Source organism: Balaenoptera acutorostrata, chromosome 16 (genome assembly GCF_949987535.1).
Source record: "Balaenoptera acutorostrata chromosome 16, mBalAcu1.1, whole genome shotgun sequence".
NCBI lineage: Eukaryota > Metazoa > Chordata > Mammalia > Artiodactyla > Balaenopteridae > Balaenoptera > Balaenoptera acutorostrata.
In genome coordinates this window covers 83,059,804-83,083,664 of record NC_080079.1, presented here as the reverse complement: position 1 = coordinate 83,083,664, position 23,861 = coordinate 83,059,804, and the positions used below count along the sequence as shown (strand labels likewise).

Genomic DNA, 23,861 nt, shown 5'->3' with positions numbered 1-23,861 from the left:
TTCAAAATAAGGGTTTACATGTATGTTTCCCCCCATCAAACAACTCAAAAGTACAAAAAGTTCAGTCTATCCATTCCACTTCCCATTGTTCACAGGCTTCAGATAACCATTGTTCTGGAACAATGGAACAAGGTAACCACTGTTCACAAGCTTCAGATCGTTTTATATACATATACCAATATGTATGTGTATATAGAATATACATGTGCTATATACATATACACATACATCCCCAGCAAGTGGGTTTCTCAGAATACATATTGCTTAGTAATTTGCTAAGTTTACCTATATAGTTTCTCTCATCTCATTTTTTTGAAAGTCCAAGTTTTAATGTGTGTACATCGAAGCAAATTGGTACATTTCATGTTGTTATTTTTTCATTTTATTCAAGAAGGAGAGAGGAATAAAAATTATAAAATGCAATGTTTCCAGCAGGGGTCCAAAGGAAAGTACAGTCGTCTTCACAAAGGGGGCCACCAGGAATGCTACTGTGACACCATATGTGCTGTAATTTTCCTTTGAAATAAGAAATAAAGAAGTGCGGTAGGTGTTGCCAAAAATAATGCCATCACCAAAACTAGCGGGGAAATTTTATTTACTTAAAAGTACAAAGGTTTTCAAGAACCTTAGAAACTAATTAGAGATTATTTTCTCTCATTAAAGAGAGGCCCTAAAGACCTCTCCTTGGTAACACCTGATCTCCAATGTACCTGACAGAATTAAAGATGGATGAAATTTTTTTTTAATGTATTTTGTGACTCCTCACTAACTTTCCTATCTATCCAGTCAACTACTATCTAATCCACTCCCTCAGTTTAGTGAGCTTCTACATAATCATATCTCTTATTTTGACCTCATGTAAAGCACTAGTTGACTATAGTTAGTGCCCATTTAAGACTAAGAGAAGTATCTTCACCTTTAATTATACATAAGCAGTATGAATTTTCAGTAGGAAAGAATGAAAATGCCCACATACCACAGCAGATCTCAACAACCTATATGGCTTGTTCTTTATAACTAGGGCTTTGCTTTTTTCTAAGGCTATTAATATAAATCAATGTACTTAAATGTATTTGCTATGCTTATAAATATACCTACTTCACATTTCAGAGACTGTCTGCAAATTAATTGGCATCTTTCCCCACCAAAGGGTTAATTTATAACATACGTAATAGTATGCTATTTTAATGGATTTTCCTGGGATCCTGGAATTGTCTTAACACTCAAAGAGCTAGACACGTGCAAGAGTTAGTTCAAACATATCTCACTTATACATGTTTAAACTATAGTGAAACTTTTCATGACCCTTTTTTTTTTTTTTGGCTTTCCTGCTGTCTTTAAGCCTTTACTTGTAAAATAAAATGAAATTGTTTTTTTTCAGATATATGAACTCAACCATAGGAAACATAAATAACACTCCCATAAGAACTTGTTGCAGATTTTAGTGCATTCAGGCAGGAGACCTCTACATTTTTCCAATTTCCTTCCCTTGCTTAACTGTGCTGATTGAAACTAATCATAAGCAAGGTTCAAGGTGAACCTTGAAGCAAGCATGAGCAGCAAGAAACATCGTGTTTTATTTTCATCTCACCTGTATACCACAGTGAGGTAAAATAAGTCAAATATCCCACCCACGACCTATGAGCCCACAATCTCTAAGAATACAAAGTCACTTTGTAGAAAGAAAAAAGAATAAAAACAGAATTTTGTTAGCAAAACAAGGTAGTGTTTCGGTCTCTACTCTGTTATTAAACCACGACCAGTTACTAAACCAGTTATTAAACCACTGTTTAATAACCACTGTTTAATAACCACTGTTATTAAACCAGTTGTTAAACCACAACTGCCTTTCTACTGGTTGTGACATAAAACAATCAGAATTTTCTCACCATTGGCTGGCACTGACAAAATTAACAGAGCTACTACCTTTTCCATGACAATAACACTGAAAAGGTTAGAATCCTGGCTCTCCTAGAAATGCAGCTGTCTTCTTTGTGATCTGCCATTTTTCCTAAAAAACCTACAGGTGTACAATAACTACAGTACACAGTACTGTAGCACTGTACAGGTCACCTCTTCAACAAAAGAAGTATGACTAACAAGTCAGTGGGTCTCTAGAATGGGTCTGCACTTAAGATGTTTGTCCTTGTTCCCCAAAACTGTAAGGGAGACTGACCTAAAGTTGACACCAGTGAAGAAGGTAATGTGTTACAAATACAGCCCTATGTTTGCTCTCTGAGTGGTTTTTCTTATCATACAATCATAGAGCTAATAGACATTAAGGAGCCATCTAAATCTACTGACCTGCCTATTAGCAGGAAAATATGATGCCACCGTGGCAAGTTAAGAATTTATCCCATTTTTTTGTTAACTCACCAGAGGAAGATCCTTGACAGTTTCCCCTTCTAAATCAGATAGCAGTCACTAACTGAAAGGCTGTCCTCTTACATTCCTTTAGTAATTAATCAGTCATCACATAAGACTCATTCACTTGATAATATTCTGAAACTATGTACTTCATCAGACATTAATTATTCTCATTTACAACTTATGAAAGGCTCCGTCTGAAAAAAAGAAATAAGGTTTTCTCTGTACCCTGAACTTTTCTCATAGTATTTGAAAAAATATTGCCTTTAGTAAAGGAATTTTTAAATTTAACAAACTAACAAAGGGTGATTAACACCCCCAACTAAGGTGCTACCTCAATTCAAATCAGACAAAAGGAAATCCACCAAAATGAGAGATTTCGTAGGACTAATGAAGAAACATTATTCAAAGTGAAATGATCTAATTAGAGCTCTAATCGTTAGCTAAATCTTTTTTCAACAAATGAAACCTTTCTGTTTGTCTATCTATGTATTAACTGTATTCTGGGATTACGTATTTTCAAATTCTTCCTTCTTGGAGTTTGTTGCTAACCATCATTCTTGTGCATACTTGAGGTTTAATGCTTCGAATGTCGTTGACTGCTTAATAACCATGCGTGGAGTCAGCCTTTTCCCCTTGCCCTGGAATTGCGAGTAGAGTTTATACTTTCTTTTTCTAAAATTCCACAGAGCATGTGTGTGGTGTATGGAGTGATGTGGAGATCTATCCACCTAGTATGTTGCTAATCTCTATACCACATCCTTTAGGGAGAGGAAGCAAAAAACATTCCTGGTGAATCTGTCACAGAAGAACAGTTTACTGATGAAGAAGGCAACCTCATCACCAGAAAAGTAATCATCACTGGGATTTCATGCTTCTCCTGGGGTTTAGATTTTCTACTATTTGCTTGCTGTAGTGTCACCTCTTAAGATAGAAAACAGGAAAAATCTCTCCTTTTCACTATTGCTTCCTACAGATCACTCGGAAAGTACTAAGACGAATTGTTATCCCACAAGAGAGAAAATATGATGACGTGGTAATGGAGAGGGACTGTCAAAAAGAAAGTAGAGAATAAAAGCTTGGTGAACTCTCTAGAATAGGCTGCTAACAGGCTGGCATCTGCAGTGTGGCAGCTTGAAGCATTTGCTGCTTTTGACATCTTGCGCATTTGATCAGGGTCAAAGAAAAAGATTTTCCTTCCTAACATTCTTTAACAGTATATACTCTTACTATCTTCAGAGTGTTCACAGAGATCATTTCATTTATGGAGGTTGGAACATGCCGGTTCGAGCATGGGAGACAAAATTAAAAACCCTCTACCACCACCAAACCCCTCGGCCATGGCCCACCCCTGCCCGGTGTTTTACCTGCAGCCCAGTGCCTACTTGGGACCCAGATAGAGAGCGCTTGTTTCCAGCAAATGCACAGGGTTTAATTAAAAGTTAGGATGACAAAAAGCTCGTCTCAAAATCCTTACATCTAATCTATACATTTTCTCTTTCCAGTATATTCTACAGGGAAATATGAATTCCCCCATCTTAACCTGAGGAGGATTCTCCTCTCTGGGTTAATAACAGCCCATTTCCAATGTGCCAGTTAAAGAACTAAAGTCATCACTGAGCAGTGTTAACTCAGCAAATGAATCTCTAGCTCCCAGAGAAAACATCTTTGGTTATTTTTCATTTCTTTCCCTTTCTCAGACCTTTACCCTTTTCATTTAAAAAACAGAAACTTCAATAGCCTGTGTTTACATAAGAAAAAAGTATACTGAAAATTTCTCAGAAGGAGTAAATCAGAAAATTGGAAAGGCTACTGTGTTTTCCATTATAAATAGGGTAAAAGCTGAGTATTTGTGCAACTACTTTGCTCCCAGAGAAGTGTGTCCTTGGTGCTTGGTGAAGACAGGTCTTACTTTATGGAAAAGGGATGCCTGCTTGGTCTGGAGTAAGACGGGCTTGGTAATTCCACAAATTAAAAGAGATAAAGTCTCTCAGCTCAACAGCATTTCCATGGTCTTTAGTTCATGATTAGTGCTTTACTGAGAAATTTCAGTCTCATTACAACAGATTATTTAACATTCTGCTGGCTTAAAAAGGCATAAATTATAACTTACTAATATTTTTATAATTGGGGTTTGAGTGCCTTGAGAGTTTTAGTGATGATTTCTTCTAGCTTCACAGGAGTTAGACAGGCTGTCCAGTTGTTTGATCACTAACCTACTGAATTACTGTGAAGTACAGTAACGTATCCCTTCTGACGGCGCTCCCTCGCTCGCCCTGATGCCGCTGAGCCGTGTGGTTGAGGCAAATAGATTATATTTGGGGACGTGAAGTGACAAAGCACTTGAAACTGTGTTTCGCTTATCCTAATCCAGCCTCAAGGGACCAGAATGGAAACTGCTTTTTAACGAAAACCCTTTCACCATGAAATCTTAACGTGTACATTCCTTTTAAAGCAGGGAGAAGGTTATAAGATGAAGACGAAGAAAGAAATCCGGCACGTGGAAAAGAAGAGTCACTCATAAGAGTACATGGTCAGTCAAGGTGGTAAGTGTGCTCTTATCAACAACAGTGAGACGTAACTTCCTGTGAAACTTCTAATTTCACCAAATAAGTGATTCCATGCCCCCGCCACCCCCTTCCTCTCTTTTTCACTGCATTGCAGCTTTGAATATCCAACGAGCAGTTGGTGGTCGTTTTCAGGTTCACGTACATGTCCATCTGCACAAGAAAACTATGGCCTCTAGCTGACAGTCCATACACCTTCTCTTCACAAATTAGGAATTTAAATATAAATGAGGGTTTCAGAAGCAAATGTAAATAGAGATCGCTGAGTCTCCTCTTAAGAGCGGAGGCTCAGTATGAAGTGCAGTAGCATTATTCACTCTAACAGGAAGACTATTTGGCAACAAACCGTTCATACAAATGTATTTGGAGATTTGCATTGACCAGCTTTTCACCATTTTACCACGACAGCATCTAAGAATATAATTTTGGTTGAAATACAGTGGTTGCCAAGTTTAAACGAAATGAGCAAAATCCCTATATACTACTTCATATATTTTGTATAAACCAAAGCAAATTAAATAGGAGGTTAATGGCACTACTGTGTTTTCTAAGTTAAAATGTTTAGTGAGCTTTGTTAAGGTTGTCTGAACTTTCCTTCATGGAGAAGGATGTTTTCCTTTAACACTGTTTTCTGAACTTCGTGCTGTTTCTTTCTGTATAGCTACAATTCAAAAGCCCATTTGGGGTGAAAAAGCAGATAGAGCTTTGAAAAGCTCTGTGTAAGTCTGTGAGATAAAGCAGGATGAGTCCTTTAGGGCCGCTCACCAACAGCTCTCCTAGCCCCAAGTAACAAAGAGCAAACAGATCCCAGTTTCCACTTCACTCACCTGCTGTTCCCCAGTTACCAGAATCCTGGTACTTGGAGTGCTGCTGTAAGGAACTGAGAAATCACAGAGTCTCACTGCCCCAAATTTTGTATGCAAGGTAACTGTAACTAAGGCCCAAAGAAATTCTTAATCCCTCCACCTCCAAAAACAACTTATTCTTTATTTATTTACTTAAAGATTTATTTCACTTCCTCTCTGTGACGCTTTCTGCCTAGGCACTGGGAAATCATCGGTAAACAACACTAGGGAGGTACTGGCCCTCGCTGACCTTACATTTTGTAGATTTAATGGTAGTCAGTCACTTCAGTATTTAAGGCATTGAGAAAACTCCTAAGAACTGCAGAGTGCTCTGGAAATAACAGCATTTGCTGTCCATACTCTTCCAGTGTTTCAGGTGTACTCTTCATTTAATTCTCTTGGATCGGTGCCTCTCTCATCCCCACTTAACAGGCCCCAAATTGTCCAAGGTCACCTAAATAAAAAGTGGCAGAAACAGGATACAAACCCTAACAGGCTGCCTCTGGAGCCCACACACTCAACCCTGTTAACTGGAGATCTGACCTGGTCTGAGGGTGACAGGGAAGGTTTCCTTAAGAAAATGATGCTTGAGCTTAGTTTTAAAGGATGAACAGGATTCATTTGGGTGAAGGGGAGAAAATTTGATGGTGTTTGGGGTAGCCTCCTAGGCACAGGCTCTAGCGTTCTGCAAAGGCCAAAACTGGGAAGAAACAAGAAAGGATAACAGGTCAGTGTAGCTTGCAGGAGGTTGTGTCATTGTGTCTGGAGAGGTAGGAAAAATCGGAATATCCGGGCCTCATAAGCCTCTTTTCACTAAAAGTTTAGGTTCTCATCACACACTCTAGTTGCAGGGCACAGAATGAATTGGAGGTGGCAATAATGGATGAGCAGAAAACCTATTAAGCTACTGAAGATGCTGGCTTGGGCAGTAAGGATGGTAAGAGGTAGGCTGAATCGAGAGATAGCGACATGAATTGCTTTTTGTCACATGACAAGGGTGAGAGATGAGAAAATTAAGGATGACATCAGTGTGGCAATATCTAGAATGAACCCACCCATTATGCGTGTCTTACAGCTGAATCTGGTAAAAGACATACACAAGATTTTTTTTAATTGAGGTGTACATGATTTATATTAGTTTCAGATGTACAACACAGTGATTAAAAATTTTTATAGATTATACTCCCTTTAAAGTTGTTATAAAATACTGGCTATATTTCCCTGTGCTATACAGTATATCCCTGTAGCTTATTTATTTTATACATAGTAGTCTGTACCTCTTAATCCCCTACCCGTGTCTTGCCCCTCCTGCCATCCCTCTCCACACTGGTTAACCACTGGTTTGTTCTCTATATCTGTGAGTCTATTTCTGTTTTGTTATATTCATTTGGGTATTTTTTAGATTTGACATATAAGTAATAACAGAGTATTTATCTTTCTCTGATTTCTTTCACTAAGCATAATACCCTCCAGGTCCATCCATGGTGTTGAAAATGGCAGAATTTCATTTTTTAATGGCTGATTAATATTCCATTTTATATATGTACCACATCTTCTTTATCCACTCCTCTGTCCCATTTGTTTATTTTTGCTTTTGTTTCCTTTGCCTTAGGAGACAGATCCAAAAAACTATTGCTACAATTTATGTCAAAGAGTATTCTCTGTTTTCTTCTAGAACTTTCATGGTTTCCAGTCTTACTTTTAGATCTTTAATCTATTTTTAGGTTTTTTTTTTTAATATGTTGTGAGAAAATGTTCTAATATTATTCTTTTACATGTAGCTGTCCAGTTTTACCAACATCATTTATTGAAGAGACTGTCTTTTCTCCATTGTATATTCTTGCCTGCTTTGTCATAGATTAACTGAGCATAAGTGTGTGGGTTTATTTCTGGGCTATCTATTCTGTTCCATTGATCCATGTGTCTATTTTTGTGCCAGTTCCATACTGTTTCGATTACTGTAGCTTTGTAGTGTAGTCTGGTCAGGGAGCATGATAACTCTAGCTCTGTTCTTCTTTCTCAAGACTGCTTTGGCTATACAGCAGATTAATAAAACACTAAGCATGATTTTGCAGTCTTAAATTGCTGTGTTTAAGCAATTCTGATAAATGAAATAAAACTAGAAGAGAGTTCAGTCAGCTTTAGTATGCCTCTAAAAGTTTAGCAACTTGTTCAGTAATAGACTCAGACTCTGGGTGGGAGAGAACCAAAAAGGTTATCGACACCAGCTGAGCCATTTTTCTAGAGTAATACATACCTAATATCTATGAATAAATGACACCAAAAAATATATGACAGTGCTATGCTTCCAGGGTCCTTTAGAGTGAATTAATACAGAAATGACTAGGTCACTAAATGTACAAGAGACTTTAAAATGATAAATAATCCACCCTGTAAAGCAGTTGGCAGGGCCTTGGCTCACTTGCTACACCACTCAAAGGAGAGAGAAACTCACTAGGAGAATTCATATGAATGTGAAAATAGCTTCAGCATAAAGCAAACTTAATGTGTCAGATGGAAAGAACAGCGATTTGACTGCAAGCCTCATTTTACTCTCCAGGGTGGTATTTGCCTTTCATAAGTGAACTTAGGAAATGAGTCCAAGAAGACTGCCTGGAATTCCAGGACACTGAATGTGTGCTCTGGAAAAATCAATTTGCAAGTATATTGAAAGTTCTTATGGCCCTGCTGGCTTTTTTTTTTTTTTTTTTTTTTTTAAATAACAGAACAACTAAGCACATGGAATGTGGCCCAATTTCACTGAGCCTCAGATGGTGACGTCAAAATTTTTATTCTGCATTTTATAACCAGTTGAATTTTGAGCTATCTGAACCCTACACCTGCTTTTCTTTAATACTGAGTCACAGCCATCCTATTTTTAATGTAAGGGAAAAGCTGATGGCTTAAAATAAGTATAAAATTTGTACGTAATATATAGTGATTTATAGTTTATAAAGTGCGTTTACATTTTTGTCTTATTTAATCCTTCAAACAAGCCTCCAGGAAGAGGAGACCAATTTTGATTGCTACCTTTTACAGATGAGGATGCTACGGCCCGGAGAGGTCATCTGACATTTCTTCTTTCAAACAGCTGTGACTGAAAGAACTAGGACTTGGCCTCAAGATTATTGACACTTCACCTAGTGTCCAGTTCCACTAAGCTGTCTTTCTAAAATTAGTTATGAATAATAATAATGAGTCATATTCTATCAAAGATTACTGTATGCCAGGTACTAGGTAAGATCATTACATACATTACCTCATATAGTCCCCAAAACTAATGCTATAATGTAAGTACTACTATCTCTTTTTTAATAAACAAGGAAACTGAAGTTTAGAAGAATTGAATGACTTACCCAAGGTCCTATAGTTAATGAGCAAAAGAATAAAATTTTAACTTAACCAGAGCCTAGCTCTTAACTATTACTCATATTAATAGTTGAATAGTACTTGATGATTATCAGAAACCTAAAAGCAAATTTTGAATCAAATGTATGTACAAAGGCAAACTGTAGTAAATTTCTTCATACAATACACAGCGAAAATACTCAGTTTTTTGGTTTTGTTGTTTCTTTAAATAAAGCAAAACTTCATAGCCATAACCTTCAAAAATACCATTAGAGAGCTGATCAGTGAGGCTGTGACAACGGAGGTACCCCGGACGCATGTTGGAAAAGACTGGAACAGCTGTTTTGTAAACCTCTTTTAGGGAAATGCTCAGCATCTCACAGCCACATGGAAGCCAAGAGCAGCAGCAACAGCACGAGGCTTGCCGGGGGGAACACTTTATCTGAGGCCAAAAAGTTGACTCATTTCATTCATGCCTTCCAAGAGGACTTGACCTTCCACCTGGTTTAGAGTGAAAAGGCTAGTAATAATATACAGTGGTGAATAAAACCTCCACGGCCCCTGCCCTTCTGCATCTCTCAGCCTGCAAGGGGGAAAGAGATGGAACATGAATTGTTTAAGGGCTGAAAATACGAAGTCCAAGATCCAATGGAAGAATAACACAGGAACATATTTAGACTTGGGGGCTGGGGAAAGTCCCTCGGAAGTCATGACATTTATGCCAAGACCTCGTAGGTGCTGCCAACAATGTAAAGAATGGGGAGAAGGAGAAGAGGACTCCAGCAAAGAGTACAACGTGCGCAAGAGCCTTGAGGCGGGAAAAGGCCTAACACATTTGAGGAAATGAAAGAAGATTAGTGTAACAGAGCCTGATGAGCTGGTGGGGGGTGAGGCAGGCCCATGATGAAGTGAGAAATGCATCATCATAGGCCAGAATATAGGATTTGGATTTCATTCTAAAAAAATGTGAAGCCTTCGAAAGATTTTAAGCAAGAGTCTGACCTGATGTTTTACTTACTTATTTTTTTAAGCACACCAGCTATGTAGAGAAGGATTGGAGGGAAAACAAGAATAAACTGAAGGAGGTGAGCTAGGAGGTTATTGCTGTAGTCCAACTAAGCCACCATGGTGGCAAGGCTAGGACCTGGGCAGTAGTTTTAGGAAAGTCAACAGTATCTGATGGCTTGGGGTTAGGATGGAGAAGAAGGGTTGAGTCAAGGATGATGCCTTGACTCAAGGTTTCAAGGGTAAGCAGGTGGGTGGTGGAAAAAAAGGAACAGGATGGGTTTTAAGAAGAATATCAAGCCCTCAGGCTTTTGTCGATTCACAAGTCTGGAGCTTTGAGGAAAGGTTGGGCTAGGCGTATAAAAATGTGCGTGTTATCACTAAAGAGGTGAATACTGAATATCAGAGAAAGGGAACACCAGAGAATAGGTGTGATTACCTAGGGAGAAAGTGAAAGTGAGCAAAGAAGGGGCTCAGGATCGAGCCCCAAAGAACAACATTTTGAAGAGGAATATAGAGTTGTAAAAGGTTGCCTCTGACCTCTTCCCTCCTAGAGATCTCCAAGCTGTTCTAGCTCCTCTAATCTACAATCATATTCAGCCTCGGCCCTCTAGTATATATTTTTAAATTTTTTTTCATAGCATATTCTTTTCTGAAGATATTTCTAATCTTACTTTTAGAAATATCTTCAGAAAAGAATATGCTATGAAAAAAAATTTTTTATGCATTGTAAATGTAGTTCTTTATGCACTATAAATGTAGTTTATGCATTATAAATGTAGTTCTCTCATATTCTGTGTATAATAACTTTAAATTGGAACCCAATGCAGGACTGTTTCTGCTGGTTCTTGCTCATTTTTTCCCCTGTGTCCCTGGTCCTCTAGTATATTTGTTTGGTTTTACCCAAAATATTTTAATCCATGCAGTTTAGTATCAGTGGATGAAAAAAACTTTCCTATAATGCTGATTAGCTGATAAGCTTTTGTAAATAACTGACCATGCACATTTAGAGCCCCTTTACTTCTTAGTTCGTGACACACACTGTGTAGGTGGTCGGGGGAGTCCAGCGTTGAAGGCATTATCCTAATATTACTCAGCCATTAAAAGAAGAATGAAATAATGCTATTTGCAGCAACATGGATGGACCTAGAGATCATCATATTAAGTGAAGTAAGCCAGACAGAGAAAGATAAATATCATATGATATCACTTACATGTGAACTCTTAAAAAAAAAAAAAAAAGATACAAATGAACTTATTTCCAAGACAGAGACTCACAGACATAGAAAACAAGCATATGGTTACCAAAGGGGAAAGGGGGGTGGGGGAGGGACAAATTAGGAGGTTGGGATTGACATATACACACTACTATATATAAACTAGCCAACAAGGACCTACTGTATAGAACCGGGAACTATACTCAATATTTTGCAATAACCTATAAGGGAAGAGAATCTGAAGAATATATATATATATATTATATATATTATATATATTATATATATATAATATATATAATATATATATATAGAACTAAATCACTTTGCTGTACACCTGAATCTAACACAACATTGTTAATCAACTCTACTTCAATTAAAAAATATATATTAAAAAAAAAAAGACATTATCCCCAGCTTCACCACTCACTTGAGGGCATATAACTGTAGAGTCTAGTCCGAGAGGCAAACATGATAGTAAGTAACACAAATCAAAATATAGAGCTATAATAAAAGATATAAACAAATCGCTAGGAGAATCCACTGGAAGATGTAGTAAACGCCAATGGAGGAGATCTTGCAAAGCTTCTTGAAGTGCATATTTGAACTGGCTTTTGAAGAAAGGGTAGGATTTAAGACTGGGCAGTGTGATATGTGCTATGCTCAGGAGTTTGGTCTTTATCCCAGAGACAGTTAGGTACCACTGGAAGTGTTGTCGAAGGAGAATAATACAGTCAGATGGGATTTAGGTAACCCTAGGGGTAGGAGAGGGAGTTAGTGGTGAGGAGAGTTTGAACACGAGGACCTCAGTTATGAGACAGGATGAGGGCCTGATCCTGGGCAGAGACAATAGAAAGGAGAGGGCAGATTTGAGGAACACTTTAGAAGTATAACAACCAGATTAATTCCATACAGGGAGTGAGGGTTGTGATCTTGTGTGTAATCACTAACAAAAATACAGAACCTAAGAAAAGGAAAACAAAATTAGGGACTGAAATAGGTCAATCTGTAGTGCCTTAAATATTTGTCAGTGATGAGGAAGAGAAATCTGGGCTAGCAATCTTAATGTGGTAAGTGGCCTGAGTGAACGTAAATCACACGCTTACTAGCTGTGTAAGCTTAGCCAGCTTATTTAACTCCTGTGCCTTAACTTCCTCGCCTCTATTAGGATAAGAGTAACATATCTCACAGACTTGTTGTTAGAATTAAACGCGTGAGTCCATGTAAATCACTTAACAGTGACTGGCAAGCCCATAGTAAGCACTCAGTAAATTCAGCTATTATTAGGAGTGCTAAGAGGTGGGGGCAGGGATATAAATCAGGAGCTTGGGGTGAACATATACACACCACTGTATATAAAATAGGTAAATAACAAGGACCTACTGCGTAGCACAGGGAACTCTACTTAATAGCTTGTCATAACCTGTAATGGAAAAGAATCGGAAAAAGTATATGTATATATAACTGAATCACTGTGCTATACACGTGAAACTGACACAAGATTGTAAATCGACTCTACTTCAATTCTTTAAAAATGATATAGATTTTTAAAACAGAGAGAGGTGGGACAGGAGCCGAGACTAGCACCCGAAGAGCCTGGATTCCGGAGGCCAGTGGACAGAGCAGCGGCCGCCAGGTGCGCTAGGACACAACAGTGGGAGAGGTCGGGACAGCAGCACCACTGAAGTCCTCTGCATGTCACGTCGGTCTCTACTTCAGAACACTTTCAATTATTTCATATGACTCGTTTCTCACAGTAGCCCTGGGAAATCACTAAAATAGGTATTCTCATTCCTCTTTACCAAGGAGAGAGAGCAAAATCGCCGAGGCTATAGTTAATAAATGACAGGTTTGGCTTTTAACCTAGACCTCCTGATTCTGCTTCCAGGAAGTCAGAACTATGGTCTGAATTGCTTCACTCCAGATTCAGGACCCTGCCCTCCAGAATATTTTCCAGAATTCATCTGAAGTAGATAATGTTTTTATGTAGTGTTTTTCATTTTTCTTTCCCTTTAAAAAAAAATCCCTAATTAACCAAAAGCAGGGGCCTAGGGCCAGGTGGCTTGACTTCCGATTCTGGCTCGCCCATGTACTAAATGTGTCACCAGTATAACAGCTGTATGGCTCTATTTTCTTGTTTGTAAAATGGAAGAGATAGTACCTCACTGTTACTAGGATTAAATGAGCTCCACCTTAGAACAGTGCCGGGCACACCATAAACATTGAATAATAACAACAACATTATTAGCTGTACTACTAAGTTAACTATACAACTTTATTAGGGTTATATTTTTCTTCTATAGCCAACATGTACATCAGTACTTTACCAGTAATTACTTTTCTTTTTTTTTAAAACTGGCCCTGTGACCTCAGATATTTTTTTAATCACAAGTCACTAGAAAAGAACAAACAAAAATTAAGTCCCACTTATTGGTATTAGTTGAAGAACAAATCTACACAAACTGGGAATTATTTTTAAATGGTGCAGTAGTTTATTATGATTACATAAAGTAGTTAGAATTAATGCTGAGGAAAAAATGTTTTTAGCCCCATGACTTCCTTAAGAAGAGAGAGAGAAAAGGAAAAGGAAAGGGAAGAGAGAGGTGGGGTAGGAAGAGAACTAGAATAACAAATTCTCTGTTCTCAGTGGGCTATAGAGAAGGCATATCAGAAAAGACTTTCCTTAGGGCTTAAGAGAGCTAAGTCTTTAAAGATGAGTAAGAGTGAGCCTACAGGGACTTCCCTGGTGGTCCAGTGGCTAAGACTCTGCGCTTCCAATGCAGGGGGACTGGGTCTGAGCCCTGGTCAGGGAAGTAGAGCCCACATGCTACAACTAAAGATCCTGCATGCCACAACTAAGACCCAGTACTGCCAAATAAATAAATAAATATTAAAAAAAAAAAAGAGCCTGCAAAGGTGGATCTCACTAGGGAGAAGATAGACCACACTTTCAAGGAGATGGCATTTGAAACACACTTGAAGAGTAAAGAGAAGTTAGAGATAAATGAAGATGACAGCAGGGGATTATAGGTGGATATGAAATCATGAGCAAAGAAAAGGAAGTTGGAAACCAACGGGTTGATGACTGGCATGTAGTCTAGATCCTCTAGATCCTCCAAGTCTGGGCCTCACCCTGACTACTTGATCAGAATCCACATTTGAAGATCCCTGGGTGATACGTATGCACTTTAAGCTTTGCGAAGTGCTGCTCCAGAACATATTACTGGCCCTCAATCTTGGCTGAACATCGGAATCATCTACAGAGGTTTTTTGGTTTTTTTTTTTTTTTTTAAGTGTTTGATGCTGGGCACCACCCCTAGAAATTCTAAATAAACTGGTATGGGAAGTGGCCTGGACACTGGGATTTTTTAAATCTCCCCAGATAATTCTAATGTGTACCCAAGTTTGAGAAACAGTGGAGACTGTCAAACAATGCTTTTCAGTGGAGAGTATGGGCATTAAGCATGAAAAGGTTTATTGGGATGAACTGCAGAGAGCTAAAGGTGTAAGGGTGTGTGTGTGTGTTTGTGTGTGTGTGTGTGTGTGTGTCTGTGTGTGTGTGTGTCTGTGTGTGTGTGTGTCTGTGTCTGTGTCTGTTGTTGTTGGGGGTCTTTTTAGCTAGCCACTAGGGGCTAAATGCCACCAGTATGTGAACCTATAGAGGAAAGGTTGGTTTTAACCTAAATATATTCCTGACTTGAAAATGTGCTATGGAAAGTACAACATTCACCTGTGAAATATAACCTGAAATATAACCATGAGAATCCAATGAATAGCTGTTTTTCTATATTTTAAATGTTTCTTAAAATTAAAAAAATGTATAGTGAAATGACTAAATGGAACGATTGGTTTTCTGACTTGTTTTCCACTACATTTGGGTTTGAAAAGCATGAAAACCCAAGGACAGATAGATTCCTCAATGCAAATGCTGCTATCTCAGATCCATTATCTAAACCCAGAAAGAGAAGATGACTCAAATTCTATTTCTGAAATGTCATCCTGATGGATCCTGCCCTTGCACCTTTCCATCAGATGGCGATCTCATCACAGTCTATACAGAGTGTCAATATTTTATAACAGGTCCACAGCCAGTCAGCCAAAGTGCTCATGCTTTTTGTGCAACACTGTACTTGGTATAGGCTTTTGTCCAGCGAATAACCTTCCTGCACCCCGTGTAGTTGGGGCCTACACACGGTGATTGCGTGACCAAGAACAAGAGAGATTTATAAGGGGAAGTAACACCCAACTTTTTAAACTATCACCCACATTATACCTGAATATAAATGGGCATAAGTAATAGTTTTTTTTAATTATAGAAACATATCCACTATCTCTAGAAAGATAATGTTCGCTTGCATTGAGGTGATAAGAGAAAGACCTTGCTTCTTATTGCAAGATTAATTGGGAAGCTGGATTGGTTTTTGGAAGATGAAGCAAAACAAAAAAAGTTCAACTGGGCTGTAGTGATGACTGCACATCTATATACATTTACTAAAAATTATCAAGCTATATATAATAGATGAATGATATGGTATATAAATTATGTATCAGTTAAGCTGTAAAAAGTTGGGGGGAGGGTCAATTAGAAAAAAAATTGCTAAGAATTCTCCCTAAGAAAACAAAGTGAGATCACCGGGGTAACATTACCATAGGACCATCTGAGAAGCCTGGAAGATTAGGAATAGATGGTAAAAGCAGAGGTGAGAAAATCCTGATCTTCTTACTCTGATTAGCAAATTCTCTGGGACATGGCCTGCCCAAATGAGTCACTTTCCTTCTCTGGAACCTCTGCAGAGTCATGGGAGTGGGGCAGGTGTTGAAATCACCCCAGAAGGAATTGATACTTTGATATTCTTGGCTCCAAGCTTTAGTGACCTGGGGCATGGAGGTCAGTGCCACTTTTAATACAGAAAAGGAAGGCAGAACCGTGGTGGGGCAGGCAGAGGAAGTGCTGTAGTAACATGTTTACAGAAGCCAAGGTAGCCTGGGTGATCCATCTAAAGGGAAAGAAACTTGTCTGGGGTAAGTAAACAACCTCAAGGTCACTGAGAACACTTTTAGGCCCCAACAGAAGCAGAATTCTAAAGGTTCTCCTGGACCTGCAAAAATAGTCTGTTGCATGTATGTGAGTGAACAGGGTTGTTCCCCAAATTAATCTTGCCTGACTCGCCTTTTCTCTAGGGGCTATGTCTTGTTCTCTGGCAGGCATTCAGGTGTCACCCTTTCACACTGATCAGGAGGAAGGGACATACGAAGGAAGAACTTTGTTTTATGGAGGAGGAGTTCCTACCAAGAGCAGTACTGCACAAGAGTATGAAAACCTCTGACAAAAGGATGTTAATTTATTTTGACTTATTAAGACTGGCTCTAAAACACTGATAACTTTATGCAGGTATTATCCAGTAAGACAAGATGTTCTTAGTGGAGTCTCCATTAAAAAGCTCAAATAAAATTAATTTATCCTGTCATGACTGACATGAGGCAGGAGAAGGGAAGGTATTCTTTGTAATGGCAGGAGATAGTCTTTAATCTGAATTTGCGTATGGAAAAGCAATTTCATAGTAAATGAAGTAAGGACACTGTTCTCCCTTTTTGAAAGGCTGCATCTTGCAGGGTGAGAGGCTTATTATAAAACACAGAGGCATGACCGAGACGCTCCATCCTGACTCCGTATCCCTGGCCCAGTGTGCCCTTGAAGACCTCAGAGATTTTGATGGAAATCTCAGAGCACCTTTGTCAGCCTCCTTACTTCACAGATAAGACTGAGGCCCAGAGGTCTGCAAATGGCTTTTCCCAGTATCAGAGACTTCAGAACTAGAAGAGGGTCTTTCTGACTCAATCCCTGAAACCCCTAATATGGGAAACAATGTTCTGTGGAGGGGACAGGGTCACCCAGCGAAGCTCATTGCCTTCAAAGAGCTTTCTAGCACACTTCAGGGCTTTGTGCTCTGAGGCATCTAGCAAATCGCCTCAGTCAAAAGTGTGTTAAACCACCCCATTAGGAAGTCGAGGGCCCCCATTCTCTGAGGCTTTTCTGCTGAATGGCAAGGAAGATTTTGGCAAGTTCTTTAAAATAAATAAATAAATAAATAAAAGGAAGGGGAAAAAAAAAGCTAAACTCACCACCTATTGTTTCTCTATCCACAGGATCATATTGTTTTTATTGCCAGTACTGAGAAATTCATGGAAGATAAGTCAGCAGGAAGTAAAAATTTACGGAGAATGGTGTGTGTGTTTGCTGCTTCCACACATTAATGGCATGATTTTTTTTTTTTATGCAAAAAGAAAAAAAAAGGAAAAGAAAACCACCCACATTTTAATTTAGCATGAGCCAATTTACAGAGCATGAAAATTCACTTTCATTCCCGGGATTGGCACGTGTGCAATTAGCAATGCAGTGTATATACGAGAAGCCATGCTGTTAACAGTTTATCTCAAGTAATTTGGTGTCATTTACAAAAGGAAGAAATTCCTGCCGCCAGAAGAGACAGAAGGAGATGGAATGATCAAATCACGGAGAAACACTAAAATTACTAAATCCACAACAGCTCGCCTTATTTTTCTTGGACCCAAACTGTCAGGGTATAAACACTATTTGTTTCTTTTTTAAAACATCTATAGTTTTGCTGTAAATAATAACACTGTATAAATTCTAACAGAAAAATGGAATAAATGTCAATAAGGCACTGCCTCTTGGAACACAAAGAGAATATTGCAGATGCATTTAACATAACGGGGGTCTCAAGTGACTTCACCCCAAAAGAAGGAGGAGGGGTTATGGGTACGGGGATCTTCACCGATTCTTGTATATTAACAATTATAATGTTTGTATACGCAAAACTGCTAGCTTGATTTTAAAAAAACAAATCTTTAAAATCTGCTGCAAATTTAAATAATTCCCAAAATGAGGAATTCTGTAGTTCTGTGAAAAAAATTTTTTTCTTCAGAATACTAATATTTTGATGCATGTGTATCACCTTATTTTGATTAAATCTTTTCCAATTTTGCAAACACTACAGTATACTGCAACACAGAAGATTTTATCTGTAAACACAAAGCCCTTCATCTAATATTTGTTGCTATTGCCAATTTTTCAATGAAATGACCTAAAAATGAAAAAAAAAAATAACCTATACGGTAGTTGCTTTGGGGGAGGGGGGTGCTGGTAGTGCTTAAAAGGGTAATGCTTGCCGCTTTAGAGGTGGTCGGTGCTCATCAGAGGCCCCTGGCAGGGGTATTTTCAGTGGACTGCACAGAAATTCTTAGCTAGTAGAATGGCAGCACGCTGTAAACTTATTCCTGTATCGTGTACTGGCTGTAAGATGTAGACACCTTTCAGTAAGCCAATCATTTGTAACCATTCTAGCCATGTCATATTAGGTTAATAAGGCTGCTGTGTTTTAAAGGGCATTTTTATTTGGGTTTTGGTGAAATCCTTTAATTTGTTGATTATATTCATATAAAATCAGCATTTATTGACACATAGCTCTAATGACATATGTATGAGAAACCATACACTGGATGACCTAGTCGATTATTTAAGCATAAAATAAATTGTGTTAAACTCTTCACCTATCTGTGCTCTACAGTGTCCTTGTGTTCTCTGGCAAAAGGTAATTGTCTTAACTCCTTGTCACTTGGCCGCAGCCGTCCTCCTCACCAGCCCGTTTCGTGCCTCTGCCTCTGTGGTCACTAAAGAGATAGTCCCCAACATTCAGTCCTGCCCTGCCAACTCCCAGCTTAACACAAATTCTGTGCATTTCATTGAGAAGCCAGAAATTACAGATTGACTGACAAGTGATCTTTGCCCACAGCTGGTATGAGCTGCCCCCCAAAACGTGGAGAATTGGGGCTGTTAACAGCTGGCACGTACAGAAGTTGTAAAATAGCACTTCCAGGAACCATTCAGACAGCAGTTGTCTGTAGCCCATAAAGCAATCGCTTTTAAATTGACATTCACTGTCCGTGCTTGTAAGCTGGGAGATTTCACATAATAACCCAAATTTCTAACTTCTCTTGAAAAGCAGGATTTAGCAACCACAAGTCTCAATGCCAGAAGGCAACAACCTGCTGGGCCACACTGCCCCTGCCCGCTCCAGCCAGGCCTGGGGTCTCCAGGCACCACAGTCCCGTCCCCATTTCTCACACTGTGAGTGCCCTGACTGGCCTGTAGGTGCTGGAGTTTGTGATCAGACACTACATGACAAATTCAACAAGGCAGAGACCGTGTCTGTTTTAATTTTTATTCTAGCCCAGAGCCTGGCATATAGTAACGGTGGTAGGAGCAACTGTCATCACCATTGCTGCAAATGGAATGCTCACAGTATGCCAGACTATTCTAAGCATGTTGTGTTTATTAACTCAGTCCTCATAACAACTTTATGAAGTAGATACTGTCTTTGATAGTAATAGTCCCTGTATAAATATTCAACGGGTGCTTAGAGCCACTCAGCAATGTCACAGATTTTCTGTCGTTTAGGATTATTGCCAAACGGGACGAGTTGTTCCCAGTCAGGTTTCAGTATCAATGCAGAACACATGTATGGGGAATCTACTGTGCATAAAGAATGGGGCTAGACTGCATTTGCACGGCATCCCCAGTAAAAAGATACTCATTTGGCGCCCTTAGCCCTGCATCAAAATCATCTTATGATGAGCAAACCAAGACCCCAGGAAGATTTTTTAAAATCCAGGTATCCTAACTTCCCATCTAAGTGTTATGAATTTCTGACTCACAGTCCTTGACAGAAAGGTATTTACCCTGAACTAGAAACTCAGTGAAGTGTACTTGTTTGGGTATTAAATGGTTGTTATGTTTACATACCTGAAAATTTGACTTTAGGGACACGTGATGGGCTAAACTTCAGGCCAAGCAAAAGTTCATAAGTTTACTAAAAAAGAGAAGTATCCAAAGTAGGATAATCAAGATTTTATTTGCATGTATATAGGTATATGTATATATTTATATATGTATGTATGGATTGAATGCGGGCATGCGTTATATACAGTCTTCAGCCTGCTAGCTTATAAAAATGTATTTCAGCTTTCCTTGATTTACATTGCTGTTAAAAAAAATGAACTGTGATGGACAGATTCCTGATATTTGCTGTGTTTTTCAATTTTATAATCCTACCAAATTCTTGAGTTTCTTAAATTTAAATGTATTACCATTATTGTATTGCCAAGTTATGGGAATACACTGTGCAGGGTTATTTCACCATTTCTAAGAGGGATCTACTTCACTGAACACATAAGCAGCCAGCCTTCTATTAATAAATTCTACCTTGGCATCCTGATATTCCACCATGTTCATTTTGGTACCATCCTGGGGTCCCATCAAGACATGTTTTTTTTCCAGGGCAAATAAACAAACAGAAAAAGTTGTCTGCTTGCCTTTATTATTATGAGCATCAAGTCACATCTGGCTATACGACAGGGATATGTGAGAAGCCCAGAAATATAAATCACAGGAATGATAACTCATCCTGTGAGTTTCTGAAGAAACCAGTGATCTAAACGCTAACTTCCTATCTGGGTGACTCTGGATGTTCTTGATCTGTTAAAGAGGCCCTGGCGTATTAAAAGGTGTGTGATTTCCTGGTCATGTGGCACTGCTTCTCTTTCATGAATTAATGATCAAACAGTCCATAAGTAAACATTTCCAACATTGGGATTCGAGGCCAAGTTTACAAGAGTTCTTTCAATAACAGAGACAAAAGGTTATCCGGCTAACCATGCACCAATACAAAATCAATCAATCAATAACAGAGTGCACTCCGATGAGCATTCTTAGCAACAGGCCCAACAGCTTTCACTTTTTTCAACAGAATTAAATGCAGACAGTTCAACATAAGAGCAAAAAGAAATCTGCCATTATATCTGCTACACTCAATGATGACGGCTATGAATAGTAACGACAACTAGGTGAACCTGCAGTGAAGAAATTTTATTCCTTATGCCTTGGTGCTTCCTGCGTTGAGGAATAAACACCCTGAGGGCTGCATTTCCAACCGGACATCCTGAGACTCCTCACCAATTCCAAAGGAGTTCCCAAGCACAGCAGAGACGAATACCCTCGGGGGGTTCGAAAGGAGTGAGGAACCACTGGGCCACAGGAGGCACCCCAGAAGCAAGAACCATTAGGACTTTTTCTCCGGGACCACCTTAGAACATCTTGTTGACCTCCAGAAAAACAGGTGATCCCCCGGCCTGATTTCCCCCGCCAGCCTCAACTGCCACTTTTCTCCTGACGTCTCACTCAAGCAAGGGCGTAATTCTGAGAGCTGGGAAGGAATGATGATTTGCCAGCTTTTCAAAAGAGTTCCAGCACGTGAGGCACACCACCAGGCCCTCACACCACACTGCACGGCACTCTGAAGGGAGGGACTTTGTTTTGTTCTCTGCTGTATCCACAACACCTAGAATACTGCCTGACACCTCATACATAGGTACTCAAAAAACATGCATTGAGTACATGAATGAATCAATCAACAAATGTCAAAGGGCAAGGAACAGTAAATGGGAAATGTTACTCTGGGCACCATGTTGGGCACCACTTTCTTTACAGGCTCAAGCAAGCTGTGAATCAAAAGAAAACACTGTTGTTGATTCTAATGACTTAACTCACCAAGGACTAACTCATGTCACCGTCCTCCACCAGCCCTTTCCAGGTGCACAATCCCCTTGTTAGCCACAAAGTCTTAAGTAACTGGGTTTACCTCATAAGCAAACAGCACATCCGTCACACTGCTGAATTAGGCATCTCTCCCGTGGCCATGGGCTTCAGTCCTCAACCTCACCACTGACAGGCCATTGAGAAACCAGGCGAGAGAGTGGAGAACCCATCATGAACCCTCGTCTCTAGGAAAAAAGTCAGCTGAGCCTCCTCTCTTTCAGACATAATGTCCTAAATTTTTAAAAAGTCTGACCACCTCAAGAGTTCCACCTCAGTGTTGCTAAGTGTTAGGCCCATAAAGGACCAGAGGTCCAGAAATGACACCCTAGAAGCCCTTGGACCAAATGCAGCCTACAGCAACGTTTTGTTTGGACCACAAAGAGTTTGAAAAAAACCAAAGTTCTTAAAAAATCAGGAGACTGTAGATGAAAAGTGGATTTCAGCTTCTTTTTAAAATCTGAAGAAGTGACAATGCTGTTCCTGAAATGCCTTAGGACAACAAGCAGGTAGAGCAGAACCATACCCGCCTCCTTTGGACAAGCTTGTGTTTTACTGTTCACCACTGTCCCTCCTGATCCTATAGCTTCTAAAACTCAATCTACTTTATTCATTTCTATCCCCAGTCTCTGATCTAATGGGAGGAAGGAGAAGAAGGCAAATTGATGAGAGCCTGTTTAAATTCTTCCTTCTTTATGGCAAGCCAAACATCCACCTCATTTTCATCCTGTCTCTCTCAGGGCCAATAAGAAGATGGAATAAAAGAGTGAGTGACTGGGAAGAGGAAGATGAATCATGTGGTTCTCCAAATCCATCCATCCATCCATCCATCTCATTCAACAACGTGTAGTCACTGCCTGCCACTTTTCAGGTGCTCTCCTGGGGACAGGATACATCAACTTCCTGCCCACTGCCTTCAACATGAGGAGGACATACACAGCTTCTACGTGAAATCTAAATCTAGGGCTCCTCAGGAAAGGAAGCCCTGGAACGACTTGTGGAAACAAAACTCCTAGCAGCCCCTCGTCAGCAGTGCATGCCGGAGAACAGGGCAGGCCGTGACGGATGGAGAGGAACGGCCCATGCCGCTCAGGGCAGCCCCTGCGCACACCTGCTCTTCACAATTAAGTGAGACTCGAGCCTGACAAAAGTATCAATGTCAGTAGAAAACTTTACAACATTTCAAAGGTATTTTTAAAACTCTACAAGAGAATACAAGCCATCTTGCTTCCAAAGATTCTAAATTTAGGTGAAAACAGTTGAAATTCTCAACTCACGTTCAGTGTTCTTCACCTTCCCTACGTCAAGTCCCCCCTAATTCTGACGGCCTCACCAAGCCTCCCCTACTGATGCCAACCCACCCTGGTAGCTCAGGTGAGCTAAATGAGTACCCCACGAGTACCCAGCGCTCAAGTCTACATCCTTGATGGTTCCTCTGGATGTCTTGCACTTCCAAGAACAAGGAGTGTGTTTTCCACAGTCCCAAGAGCAAAGCTGGATGCATAGAGGGTATAATAAATACTCAGCTTCACAGGCCTCACCACTTATCGTTCTTTATGGCTGTCTTGCCAGACCCCAGCAATGCTGCAATACACACTGATGCTCAGTCTGGGCACACGTCCCACCCTCTGGAAGTCAACGCTTGAGCGCAATAAAGAGCAGCGCTAGAGCTGCCTCGCAGCCTGGCTCACTAACACTGCCATCGTGGTTGGCGCGCCTTGCCGGGTGGAGCTGAAAGCAAGTAAACCGTAACCCATTCAAGGCCATGTAGATAGTGTATTTTTCTTCATGCTCCCTTTCCTCTTACTTCAACACCAGAGTTGCTCCACAGAGGGACTGC

General features: G+C 39.7%; 1 protein-coding gene across 1 annotated transcript in view; it reads left to right on the top strand.

Annotated features, from left to right (window-relative positions):
* The window catches only part of ANK3 (ankyrin 3), a 299,966-nt gene extending 281,042 nt beyond the window's left edge, over window positions 1-18,924 (top strand). Inside the window, exons 39-40 of the mRNA XM_057530616.1 lie at window positions 4,823-4,913; window positions 17,497-18,924. Coding sequence (XP_057386599.1) covers window positions 4,823-4,891 — 69 coding nt within the window. The 3' untranslated portion in view covers window positions 4,892-4,913; window positions 17,497-18,924. The remainder of the gene's footprint in view (window positions 1-4,822; window positions 4,914-17,496) is intronic.
* Window positions 18,925-23,861: the final 4,937 nt, after the last annotated feature.